Source organism: Oncorhynchus clarkii, chromosome 28, assembly GCF_045791955.1.
Source record: "Oncorhynchus clarkii lewisi isolate Uvic-CL-2024 chromosome 28, UVic_Ocla_1.0, whole genome shotgun sequence".
NCBI lineage: Eukaryota > Metazoa > Chordata > Actinopteri > Salmoniformes > Salmonidae > Oncorhynchus > Oncorhynchus clarkii.
The window spans coordinates 17,549,065-17,562,027 of NC_092174.1; the positions used below are offsets into that span (position 1 = coordinate 17,549,065).

The 12,963-nt window shown below is 43.1% G+C and overlaps 1 protein-coding gene across 1 annotated transcript; it reads right to left on the reverse strand.

Annotated features, from left to right (window-relative positions):
- Nucleotides 1-9,346: 9,346 nt before the first annotated feature.
- LOC139387184 (ladderlectin-like) lies at nt 9,347-11,773 on the reverse strand. Its single transcript, XM_071133248.1, has 5 exons — nt 11,691-11,773; nt 11,241-11,356; nt 10,736-10,927; nt 9,599-9,713; nt 9,347-9,478 (listed from the first exon to the last, which is right to left on the reverse strand). Exons 1-5 carry the CDS (start codon nt 11,764-11,766, stop codon nt 9,387-9,389), a joined length of 591 nt encoding a protein of 196 aa, XP_070989349.1. The 5' UTR covers nt 11,767-11,773; the 3' UTR covers nt 9,347-9,386.
- Nucleotides 11,774-12,963: the final 1,190 nt, after the last annotated feature.

The window sequence follows — 12,963 nt, forward strand, 5'->3', positions numbered from 1 at the left end:
GGTGATAGTCTCCTGAGAGACACACACGAGATAAGCCATCAGTGTTTCCCCAACCTCTCCTCAAGTACCCCAGCAAGTCCACTTAACACATTCAACTAATGAAGGGCTAAGGAATACCAGGAATCATCTCTTCCACCACAGAGTAGATTAGCCTGGCACACGGGAATAAGGAGAAGTCTATGCTCTTGGGTTCTCCCCAAAACAGCACCCTAGCTAACTAACCCTGATGCATGGCACACCTAGTAAGTCACCTTTTTGCAAATGAAATTGGCTGGTAAAGTACATTTTTCTAGAGCAGGAGACTCAACTTGCCTGGCATGAGCTACCTTTTTTTAATACACACGTCGCAAGCGACTTCTTTCAAATAGGCTCATTCTTCTCTGCCCTTACAACTCTTCAGTGTACCGTTCTGGCAAAAGACACAGTAAAATGGGTAATAAACTACTAAAGGGGCCCTATAAAAAAAGCTGTGATTTTAAACCCCAAATTACAGCCATTTTCATAAATGTTCTCAGTTCAATTTCCTGGTTTGCCACTCAATTACAATTGGTAATGGAGAACAAAATGTAATGTTCTGAGTCCATGGCAGTGCTTAAATCACATCAGAATATCATTTATTTTATGTCTGGAAGAAAAGTAACACATGAGAAAGCAATGCGTGGTCGAATGTGCCAGTCTAGCGATGGTTCTGTATTGCCAATTGCTGCTCATTTCATGGCAAGGTTTGCAAATAACAATAGATACAATTTCTATACTTTTGACAAGTATACCTTGCAGTTAATACTTAGTCGTGAAAGAATCTGGCAACCCACTAGGCATCAACTGGCTACACAGGGAGTGAGCGACAGACAGGGCAATATTGCTGGAAATTAATTGGCAGATATGGTTTTAAATGTGACGTTTTAAGCCAATAGTTGACTAACCAGAGGTGGGATAACGTCAAGTCGCGTTGATTTAGTAACTTGCAGTGTCTGATACTTGAGATTTGTTTGACAGTTGTTTGACACGTGAAAAAAATCTATTTTAAAAATCTGAATTGTTTGGCAAACTACCATGACCTGTTGGAGACCCCTGTCCTATGTAACGCACTACATTTGAATAGGGTCACATATGCCCGATGGGTACTGGTCATAAGTTACCATTTGGGATGAAAGCAGATACAGTACTAGATGACTATGTTGAACTCTCACCTGTAGTCTGGTCATGTCAGCGCTCTGTTTGTGAGTTGAGTTCTACTGCTTCCTGCTCTCCTTTTTTAAGGACCCATCCAGTCAGACCCCTCCCACTCTCATCCTTTAACCGGTCAAATAATCAACTAATCATCAAGCTTTTATCATTTGAATCAGCTGTGTTGTGTTAGGGCACGGGAAGAAGTTTGTTGGTGCAGGGTACTTTTAATGAATGTTATTTTCAATTGGGGTGCTGGAAAAATATCTTTGCCTGTGCTACAGGCGCTCTATTGGTCCACTATTATAGCACAACTTTTGTGAAAATGTAACAAATCTATAAAAAGTTAACATATATACATATATACAGTACCAGTCAAAAGTTTGGACACACCTACTCATTCAAGGCTTTTTCTTTATTTTTACTATTTTCTTTGTAGAATAATAGTGAAGACCTCAAAACTGTGAAATAACACATATGGAATCATGAGGTAACCAAAAAAAGTGTTACACGAAACCAAATATATGTTAGATTCTTCAAAGTAGCCACCTTTAAACTTGATGACAGCTTTGTACACCCTTCTCTCAACCAGCTTCACCTGGTATGCTTTTCCAACATTCTTAAAGGAATTCCCACATATGTTGAGCACTTGTTTGCTGCTTTTCCTTAACTCTGCGGTCCAACTCATCCCAAACCATCTCAATTGGGTTGAGGTTGGGTGATTGTGGAGGCCAGGGCGGTCTGATGCAACACTACATCACTCTACCTTATTGGTCAAACAGCCTGGAGGTATGTTGGGTCGTTGTCCTGTTGAAAAACAAATGATAGTCCCACTAAGCGCAAACCAGATGGGATGGTGTATCGCTGCAGAATGCTGTGGTAGCCATGCTGGTTAAGCGTGCCTTGAATTCTAAATAAAACACAGACAGTGTTACCAGCAAAGCACCATCACACCTCCTACTCCATGCTTCACGGTGGGAACCACACATGCGGAGATCATTCGTTCACCTACTCTGCGTCTCACAAAGACACACTAATCAGACCAAAGGACAGATTTCCACCGGTCTAATGTCCATTGCTCGTGTTTCTTGGCCCAAGCAAGTCTCTTGTTCTTATCGGTGTCCTTTAGGAGTGGTTTCTTTGCAGCAGTTTGACATGAAGGCCTGATTCACGCAGTCTCCTATGAACAGTTGATGTTGAGATGTGTCTGTTACTTCAACTCTGTGAAGCATTTATTTGGGCTGCAATTTCTGAGGCTGGTAACTCTAATGAACTTATCCTCTGCAGCAGAGGTAACTCTGGGTCTTCCTTTCCTGTGGCGGTCCTCGGGAGAGCCAGTTTCATCGTAGCGCTTGATGGTTTTTGCGACTGCAATTGAAGAAACTTTCAAAGTTCTTGAAATGTTCCGCATTGACTGACCTTCATGTCTTAAAGCAATGATGGACTGTCATTTCTCTTTGCTTATTTGAGCTGTTCTTGTCAAATAAATGGACTTGGTCTTTTACCAAACAGGGCTATCTACTTTATACCTCCCCTACCTTGCCACAACACAACCTCATGAATCTGGATAAGAGAATGCCAAGAGTGTGCAAAGCTGTCATCAAGGCAAAGGGTGGCTACTTTGAAGAATCTCAAATATAACATAGATTTTGATTTGTTTAACACTTTTCTGGTTACTACATGATTCCATATGTGTTATGTCATAGTTTTGATGTCGTCATTATTCTACAATGTAGAAAATAGTAGAGAATAAAGAAAAACCCTGGAATGAGTAGGTGTGTCCAAACTTTTGACTGGATATCACCTGCAGGAATAGCCATTTTTGTTAAGCTCATTCCTACCCTGCTCCTGTATTCTTTTCAAACATCGACCAGTAGCATCGATAGTGCCTCTCTCTCTCTTTGCCAGAGTCTACCCCATTATAAGAACCCCAACAATAATTGCTAAAAGCCTATGTAAGGCTGTTGGCTGATTGGCATGTATGAGATGATGGAATTTGCTTTTGGAAAAAAGTTGAGGCTTTTTGACGCTGGCTTGAGCGGGTCTTAGCAGAGCATGTGTATGTGAGCATCAACAAGCCTTGTTACCATATACCCTTTGAGAATGAATGAACAAATAGTTACTTCACACAAACATATGTACCAGATTCCTTTTGGGAAATTCATTTGGGTTGTTTTCTTTGCACATTGGAGGACCCCTGCAAAACCAAGCGTGAGGTAATGGCAATGATGTCATGTGTGCTATCCACATCTTGGTGCTCAACTGTGAAACATCATGCGGTGCTGAACAATTTGAATCAGCTTGGCTCGTCTTGTGGAATACTCTGATCAAAACTGATACATTAATGAAATCGTTGCACTAAATGAATTATTTGGAAACTAGAATCTGATTAAGGGAAAGTTACACTTTTCTGTGAGCGCAATCAACCTATTTGTGCATGCCCAACGGAATGAACATTGTGGTGCGGGGACTGCCATATTGTGTTATCATTTTGCCATAAGGTGTAGAGAAATTTTTGCGGTTTTAAAGCCAAATTCCAGTAATTGTACACATTTTGCTATATGAGTGAGAGACTAATACATTCAATGGGGCCCTGTCATGCCAAATACTGTCTCCCTGTGTCACAATGGGATTGAACAAGTATTAGCGTTCATTGCTATATCGATTAGAATTTGAGATCACAGCCTACATTGTGTTCTTTTCTTCGTCGCTATGCAAACAAGGCTGATTTCTGCGACAATTTCTGTTTAAACAAGCTTGGTTTAGCTTGTAACATGGAAACGTACATTCAAACTACTTTTTGGGGTACCTCGTCAACATTACAACATGAAATCCATGTCTTAAACGTTGCTATGTTTCGGGAAATGGCAAAGAAAACGTGTATTCTGCTTGACACATTAAAGTGACTTACCTTACAGATCACAAAGTAAGCTGATGTCCACTCCTTTCAGATGTAAATCCTTTTGATTCAGTCACTGGCTTGTCTGGCTGTCATGTTTTTCTTTTAACCTGCCCTCATCTACACTGAAATAATATCCTTTCAGTAGGCCTCTATTATGATTCACCCCCCCCCCCCCCCTCTCATTAATACACCCTTGTGGTTGAATATATATATATATATATAATCTAGTGTAGGTCCAAGGATACAACAATGAATAACCTGGAACAAATAAATGCCATCAAAGGATACCTTACAGCTTCCAATAATGAACACCTTGTGAAACCCAACCTGTCAATATATTTTCATACATAAACTTGAATCGTTTTTGGTACAGTTGTGTCATGAATTTTTTTCCACTGATTTTCTGTACACTCTGTACACATTCTGGTTTGTGGAATATAGAGGAGGTGGTTGCTGTGTGGGTGGGAGGTTCTGCCTGTCCCTTGTTCTCAACAGGCAGCCAGTTTCAGAAGGGGGACTGCAAAGTCCAGGCACTGCTGTTCTCTTGAGAACAGGAGCAGAGTTAAAGGGAACAGGGTAGGAGACAGACACATAAACAAGCAAACACACAGGTTACACTGAGAAAATGTAATGGATTGGTGCAGTGTTAGAAATGGGAGATATGTACTTCAACACTTTTGGAAGGTATAGCCTAACTGGTCCCACTCAGAGCACAGCAAACCAAACTGATCCGAACTCACTGGTTCTGGTGGATGGGATACCTCCTGGGGGACTCGGCCAGTCGATGGTCCTAAAGTCATTTGTAGAGGTAAATTGAAGAGGTACATTTTTATACGCTTAGCATAACTACAATTTCTTGCTTTTCTCAAATGTCAACCAAAACTTTACGTAGTTTGTCTATCGAGCTTCCCTGTAGGGCGTCAGGGCTACACTTCAGATCAGCATTAGGGAAACTAAAAGTAACTTCAGGTTGTTTTGTATGCAAATAGTAAAAACGCTAAATAGTATAAAGTGAATATAAATATTCACTTTAACAGATGGTGACCCCAGCTAGGAGCAAAAGAGCAGAGAGGTTTTCCCCAGGTCTCGCCTTCCTTTCATCCTTTTCTCCTTCTGTTTCTCCGGCGCCTTGTCAAGTCTCACCTTGATTGATAACAGGAATAAATACAATCATATACATTTCATAGGAAGGTGGTCCTCGAAGGCGTTCTGATCTGGTTCAAAAACTTCCACCACATCAGGTGGGGTTTCAGGGATCTGAAAGTACATTATACAAACATTTGAAAGACTACAGTATATGCAATAACAATTGCATTGTTTACCTCAGTCAACAGCTGCGGCTCCCGTTTGTACTCGGTGGAGGCCTGGATGCTGCTGTTGTGTGCAAAGAGACACTCACCTTCAGGTTGTTCTCACATCCTTCCTGGTACCAATCAAGGGACTTGCCCATGGCGGTCTTGAGGGTCTGGTTGGTCCAGTCCCCAAACCTGGAGGAGGGGGTAGGAAAGCGATATTGAAATATGTCTAATTATGTACCATGGAAAAAACAGAAAGAAATTGTAAAAAAATAACCATTCCAGCGCTCATGACCTCGGTCACTCAAGATGACCGTGGGTGTTGATGTCCACCATCGCCTTGGAGGTGGCCTCGCCAGTCTCGTCCTTGATGGGTATCATACAAAACAAAAATCTATTTTCGGTTCCAAGCACCTTTAATGGTTCACAGGAGGGAATTTAGAGTTAAGCACGTACTCTTCTTTCCCTTACTGACCCTAATGGGTATTGCCTCCACCCACTTGGTAAAGTGACGGCCTTCAGTTTAATACCATGATCACGGTGATGTAATTATACTAGCTAGCTGTGCACGGAGGGAGTAAACACGTCACACTGCGCATCAACGGATTCCATATGGAATGCATTTCTAAAGCCCTTTTTAGGTCAGATTTCACACAAAGTGCTTCTACAGAAAACCAGCCTAGAACCCCAAACAGCAAGCAATACAGATGTAGAAGCCCGGTGATCCGCAGGCAGAACAGTTGAAACCAGTCTAATACATTTGGCTCTAATAAATTCCATCTTGTACTCACACGTCTATACCCAGCGAGAGTTTGGAAACGCAAAGCTACATTCTGGGATTCGAACCACCAAACGGCTGCCCCACTACTTGGTATGTGTTATTTCTTACATTGTTACCCCAGGAAATCTTAAGTTTAATTACATGCAGCGGGGAGGAACTATTGGATATAAGAGCAACGTCAACTCCCCAACATTACGACTTTCCCGAAACGGCTCCTCTGTTTGGTCCACCACTCAGGACAATGGATCGGATCCCAGCCGGCGACCCAAAACAACGGCGCCGTAGCGGAGCGGTCTTCTGGTCAAATCGCGCACCGCTCCCGAGCATACTACTCGCCAATGTCCAGTCTCTTGACAACATGGACAGCAAGAGTCGGTACAGCCACCTGGTTTCTTCACGCATCGCGCCGACAGAAACAAACATCTCTCTGGCAAGAAGGGCGGGGGTGTATGCCTTATGATTAACGAGACATGGTGTGATCATAACATACAGGAACTCAAGTCCTTTTGTTCACCTGACTTAGAATTCCTTACAATCAAATGCCAACCGCATTATCTACCAAGAGAATTCTCTTCGATACCCCACCCAAGCAGACACATCGACGGCCTTGAAAGAACTTCATTGGACTCTATGTAAACTGGAAACCACATATCCTGAGGCTGCATTTATTGTTGCTGGGGATTTTAACAAGGCTAATCTGAAACCAAGGCTCCCTAAATGCTATCAGCATATCAAATGCGCGACCCGGGCTGGCAAAACCCTGGATCATTTCTATTCTAACTTCCGCGACGCATACAAAGCCCTCCCCCGCCCTCATTTTGGAAAATCTGACCACGACTCCATTTTGTTGCTGCCAGCCTATAGACAGAAACACCCGTGCTCAGGTCTGTTCAAAGCTGGTCCGACCAATCAGATTCCAAACTTCAAGATTGCTTCGATCACGTGGACTGGGATATGTTCCGCATAGCGTCGGACAACAACATTGATGAATATGCTGATTCGGTGTGCGAGTTTATTAGCAAGTGCATAGGTGATGTTGTACCCACAGTGTCTATTAAAACCTTCCAACCAGAAACCGTGGATTGATGGCAGCATTCGTGCAAAACTGAAAGCGCGAACCACTGCTTTTAAATCTGGGCAAGGCGACCGGAAACATGACCGAATACAGTGTAGCTATTCCCGCCGCAAGGCAAACAAACAAGCTAAGCGTCAGTATAGAGACAAAGTAGTCGCAATTCAACGGCTCAGACACAAGAGGTATGTGGCAGGGGCTACAGTCAATCACGGACTGCAAAAACAAAACCGGCTCCGTCGCGAACCACGATGTCTTGCTCCCAGACAAACAACTTCTTTGCTCGCTTTGAGGACAATACAGTGCCACCGACACGGCCCGCTCCCAAAACCTGCGGGCTCTCCTTCACCGCAGCCAACGTGAATAAAACACTTAAACGTATTACCGGGCCAGATGGCATCCCTAGCCGCATCCTCAGAGCATGCGCAGACCAGCTGGCTAGTGTGTTCACGGACATATTCAAGCAATCCTTTCCATGTCTGCTGTGCCCACATGCTTCAAGAGGGCCACCATTGTTTCTGTTCCCAAGAAAGCTAAGGTAACTGAGCTAAATGTCTATCGCCCCGTAGCACTCACTTGCGTCATCAGCTTTGAGAGACTAGTCAACGACCATATCACCTCCACCCTATCCCCACTCCAATAGGTTCACAGACGCAATCGCACTGCCCTAACCCATCTGGACAAGAGGAATACCTATGTAAGAATGCTGTTCATCGACTACAGCTCAGCATTTAACACCATAGTACCCTCCAAACTTGTCATTAAGCGCGAGACCCTGGGCCTCGACCCCACCCTGTGCAACTGGGTCCTGGACTTCCTGACGGGCTGCCCCCAGGTGGTGAGGGTAGGAAACATTTTCTCCACCCCTCAACACTGGGGCCCCACAAGGGTGCGTTCTCAGCCCTCTCCTGTTGACTGCGTGGCCATGCACTCAAACTCAAGTTTGTAGACAACACTACAGTGGTAGCCTTGATTACCAACAACGAGACTGCCTACAGGAAGGTGGTGAGGGCCCTCCGAGTGTGGTGTCAGGAAAATAACCTCAAACTCAATGTCAAAACAAAGGAGATGCTTGTGGACATCAGGAAACAAAAGAGGGAGCAGCCCCCTATCCACAGCGACGGAACAGTAGTGGAAAGTTCCTCGGTGGACACATTACGGACAAACTGAAATCCACCCACACAACAGCGCCTCTTCAACCTCGGGAGGCTGAAGAAACTCGGCTTGTCACCAGAAACTCACACAGACGCACAATCGACAGCATCCTGTATCATCGCATGGTACGGCAACTGCGCCGCCCACAACCGTAAGGCTCTCCAGAGGGTAGTGAGGTCTGCACAACGCATCACCGGGGGCAACCTACCTGCCCTCCAGGACACCTACACCACCCCATGTCACAGGAAGGCCAAAAAGATCAAGGACAACCTGTTCACCCCACTATCATCCAGAAGGCGAGGTCAGTACAGGTGCATCAAAGCGGGGACAGAGACCGAAAACCAGCTTCTCTCAAGGCCATCACTGTTAAACAGCCATCTCTAGCCACTTTATATAATGTTTACACCCGACATTACTCATAGGTATATACACTGTACTCTAAACCATTTTCTGCATCTTGCCTATGCCGGTCGGCCACCCATATTGTTTTATGTACATATGTGAACTTGTTAGATATTACTGCATGGTCAGAACTAGAAGCACAAGCATTTCTCTACACTCGCATTAGCATCTGCTAACCATGTGTATGTGACAAATAAAATTGGATAGGGAACAGATGGGGTAGGGAAATGTAACACTTAAAATTCACAGAGTGCTCTAACAGCATGATCATTTTCTACTTATTTAAAGCACACTCTTCGTTTACGTTAATGTTTGTGGAGTAAGACAACTTTTTGGGTCCTAAGAGAATTCTATTCTTCAAGAAACAATGGATCAAAGAATTTAAATGCCCACTGAACAGACACCCAGACTGGATCTTCAAGAAACAAAGTGAAGCAAAGTTTAATAACCACTCATGAGATTAAATAAGTACACCAGTTTTATTGACAACAAGCTACAATAGTTACACAACAAGCCAAACGTATTTTACAGCAACAAATACCTTCAAAGTAATTCACTATAACATGAAACATTTGCAGTTAGGATGCTGACACCAGAGTAGCATTTCTGGTTTCAATTGACAGTTTGAAGGATTAAACAGGTTCTTATGGAGCACACGGAGGGATAGCTCTTTCCACATGATTCATCGTTCCAGCCGTTTTCAGCTTAAGAGGAAACACGAAATAGAAATTACCTCTCGATGTACACACGAAAATATAAAAGTAGGTCACATTTATTTGTTAAACTTGCTCAAAAAAAGTTTAATTTGATGAATGATAATGTACCTCCAAAGTTGATCTGAATACATGGCTCTCTGGCACCATTGTGGTTATTCGGCTCCCCTTCAGCCCAGCTCTCGTGATCAAATTTGGAGCCGTCACTCCAGAACCATAGCCTGTCCTGTGTGGAAGTAGTGAGAACTCAGTATCAAATGTTACATGTATTTTAGAAATTGTTCAGCAAGCACAACTCATGGTCTTTCCTCCAACAAAACGGTAAAAGCCACCACTACCAAAACATGCAGACTGACAATGGAACTGTTGGGTGAAAAAAATACACAAGTGTTGATACTACAACCACATTTCTAGAAATCCCAAAAATAGAAAAAGACAGCTAGTAAGTTGTTTCTGCGCCATAGCAAAGAGGAAGAGGCGAAGCGAGAAGGGTAACTAAGCCCAAAATCTGCCTTCTCAAGCGGGTAGCGTTTTTCCTGGTCACCAAGCAACTCGTTTTTGTATGGCCGTCAATAAGATGTCGAATTTCATTAACGAAAAACATAATGGCTTATTTGAGCAAATATACGTTTTGTAATGCTTAGGTTGTTACAAGTACTGATACAAGTAGCACACATGACATGCCAGAAACTGAGAAAACCATTTCTCTCGGAATTGTGTCTGTCCCTCGAATCTGCCCGACATTGCAGACTCTTCACATCGTTAGAGGCCAATGGAGTATCTGGTTCATCTAATGGGTCATCTGTGGCAATTGCTCTGGATATTTCGAGATGATCAACTCAAATCTAGACCTACAACCAACAGTATTTATTTTGCTTTTGACAATGACTTCACATGCCTAAATACTTAAAATCACATATCAGTTTAAAGACATGACATTGGGCCATGTTTACTTGAATTATGTTTGGTTAAAAGGTAGGCAAGTAACTTCATGCCTACTGTGCCAAAGCAATTTACAGTTATTAAAATGGGAGTGTGGATATAATGGTAATATCCGAATTCCACGTAGAACTCGAGTTGCGAATGTCAATCTTTCCTCTGCGGTACCTCAAACTGTGGTCATTACCAGCTGAGAAACTGGCGAGTTGATTACTCCTGGCACAGAGTTGTCTGACCAGTGTCTTAACACCTACTCTGAGCTGATGGTTTTATTAGTCTTAAGTATTAAGGCATCTTCACTTTGGGTACCTTTTCCACCTTTGCTTGAACAGCATCAAATCCACCAATCCAGGTAAGAGGGAAACTGCCAGTCGCGATCAACACCACCGCCTGTAGAAATTGGAACTCTTCATAGCTGTGCACAGATGCCAGGTTTGCGCCAAGGTACTTTACAGTGTTGTACACAGGCTTCAGTTTTTCTCCAAGTAACTGACAGTGGCGCTAGAGCAAGCAGTACACAGAGACAAAGACAAGTCATAATGGAAGTATTAGTCAGTTGTCCAGTCTGAGAATTTGTCTTCTGGACTCTCAAATATAGGAATTAGTTCATCTCAGTCTTAACCCATGCCTTGAGGGTTCTAATATACAAGAGGGCCCAACTCCACACAATATTGAAAAGCCTATAGAAAATTGCAATTACAGCATATTAAGGGGAGGTTCAGTATTTTACATGAGGCGCCTGTTAAAATAAGGCCAAAGCACCTTTAACTCAAAAAACTAAGTTGACTTCAATTGTAGAAGGTAAGCATTATACCTCTGCATTGGGCCATGTCCTTGCAGTTTTGACAAACATGAAGCAGCGTGAATTAAATTGGAACCAGCCTCTGGGGCATGGGTTTCTTTGGTCTGCTGCAAATCTCACCAAATCATCTGAAAGGAGAAGACAGGGAGGGTTCCGAAATTGCAGCAGACTTTAAAGGATAGTCCAGACTGACCCTTGCATCAAAAATAACATTTGGAGATCAGTCATGCCACACTACAACAAAACATACACAATCAATGATGTAAAGCACAAACTCATTCCACAGAGCGTCTACAGGTTTTCGCTCCTCCCTCGATTGATCAATTTAGGTCACTAATTAGTAAGGAACTCCCCTCACCTGGTTGTCTAGGTCTTCATTGAAAGGTAAGCCAACTGCAGATGCAAGACACTCCGTGGAATGAGTTTGACACTCGTGATTTAAAGTGTGAGGCTGACTCTTACTTGCTATGTTCAAAGTCATTCTGTCACCCAGTGTAAAGGCAGCGCTGAGAAGCAGTAGAAGGGTCAACGTCGCCATGGTGATAGTCTCCTGAGAGACACACACGAGATAAGCCATCAGTGTTTCCCCAACCTCTCCTCAAGTACCCCAGCAAGTCCACTTAACACATTCAACTAATGAAGGGCTAAGGAATACCAGGAATCATCTCTTCCACCACAGAGTAGATTAGCCTGGCACACGGGAATAAGGAGAAGTCTATGCTCTTGGGTTCTCCCCAAAACAGCACCCTAGCTAACTAACCCCGATGCATGGCACACCTAGTAAGTCACCTTTTTGCAAATGAAATTGGCTTGGTAAAGTACATTTTTCTAGAGCAGGAGACTCAACTTGCCTGGCATGAGCTACCTTTTTTTAATACACACGTCGCAAGCGACTTCTTTCAAATAGGCTCATTCTTCTCTGCCCTTACAACTCTTCAGTGTACCGTTCTGGCAAAAGACACAGTAAAATGGGTAATAAACTACTAAAGGGGCCCTATAAAAAAAGCTGTGATTTTAAACCCCAAATTACAGCCATTTTCATAAATGTTCTCAGTTCAATTTCCTGGTTTGCCACTCAATTGCAATTGGTAATGGAGAACAAAATGTAATGTTCTGAGTCCATGGCAGTGCTTAAATCACATCAGAATACCATTTATTTTATGTCTGGAAGAAAAGTAACACATGAGAAAGCAATGCGTGGTCTAATGTGCCAGTCTGGTTCTGTATTGCCAATTGCTGCTCATTTCATGGCAAGGTTTGAAAATAACAATAGATACAATTTCTATACTTTTGACAAGTATACCTTGCAGTTAATACTTAGTCGTGAAAGAATCTGGCAACCCACTAGGCATCAACTGGCTACACAGGGAGTGAGCGACAAGGCAATATTGCTGGAAATTAATTGGCAGATATGGTTTTAAATTAGACATTTTAAGCCAATAGTTGACTAACCAGAGGTGGGATAACGTCAAGTCGCGTTGATTTAGTGACTTGCAGTGTCTGATACTTGAGATTTGTTTGACAGTTGAACACGTGAAAAAAAAAATTGTTTGGCGAACTACAACAACCTGTTGGAGACCCCTGCCCTATGTAACGCACTACATTTGAATAGGGTCACATATGCCCGATGGGTACTGGTCATAAGTTACCATTTGGGATGAAAGCAGATACAGTACTAGATGACTATGTTGAACTCTCACCTGTAGTCTGGTCATGTCAGCGCTCTGTTTGTGAG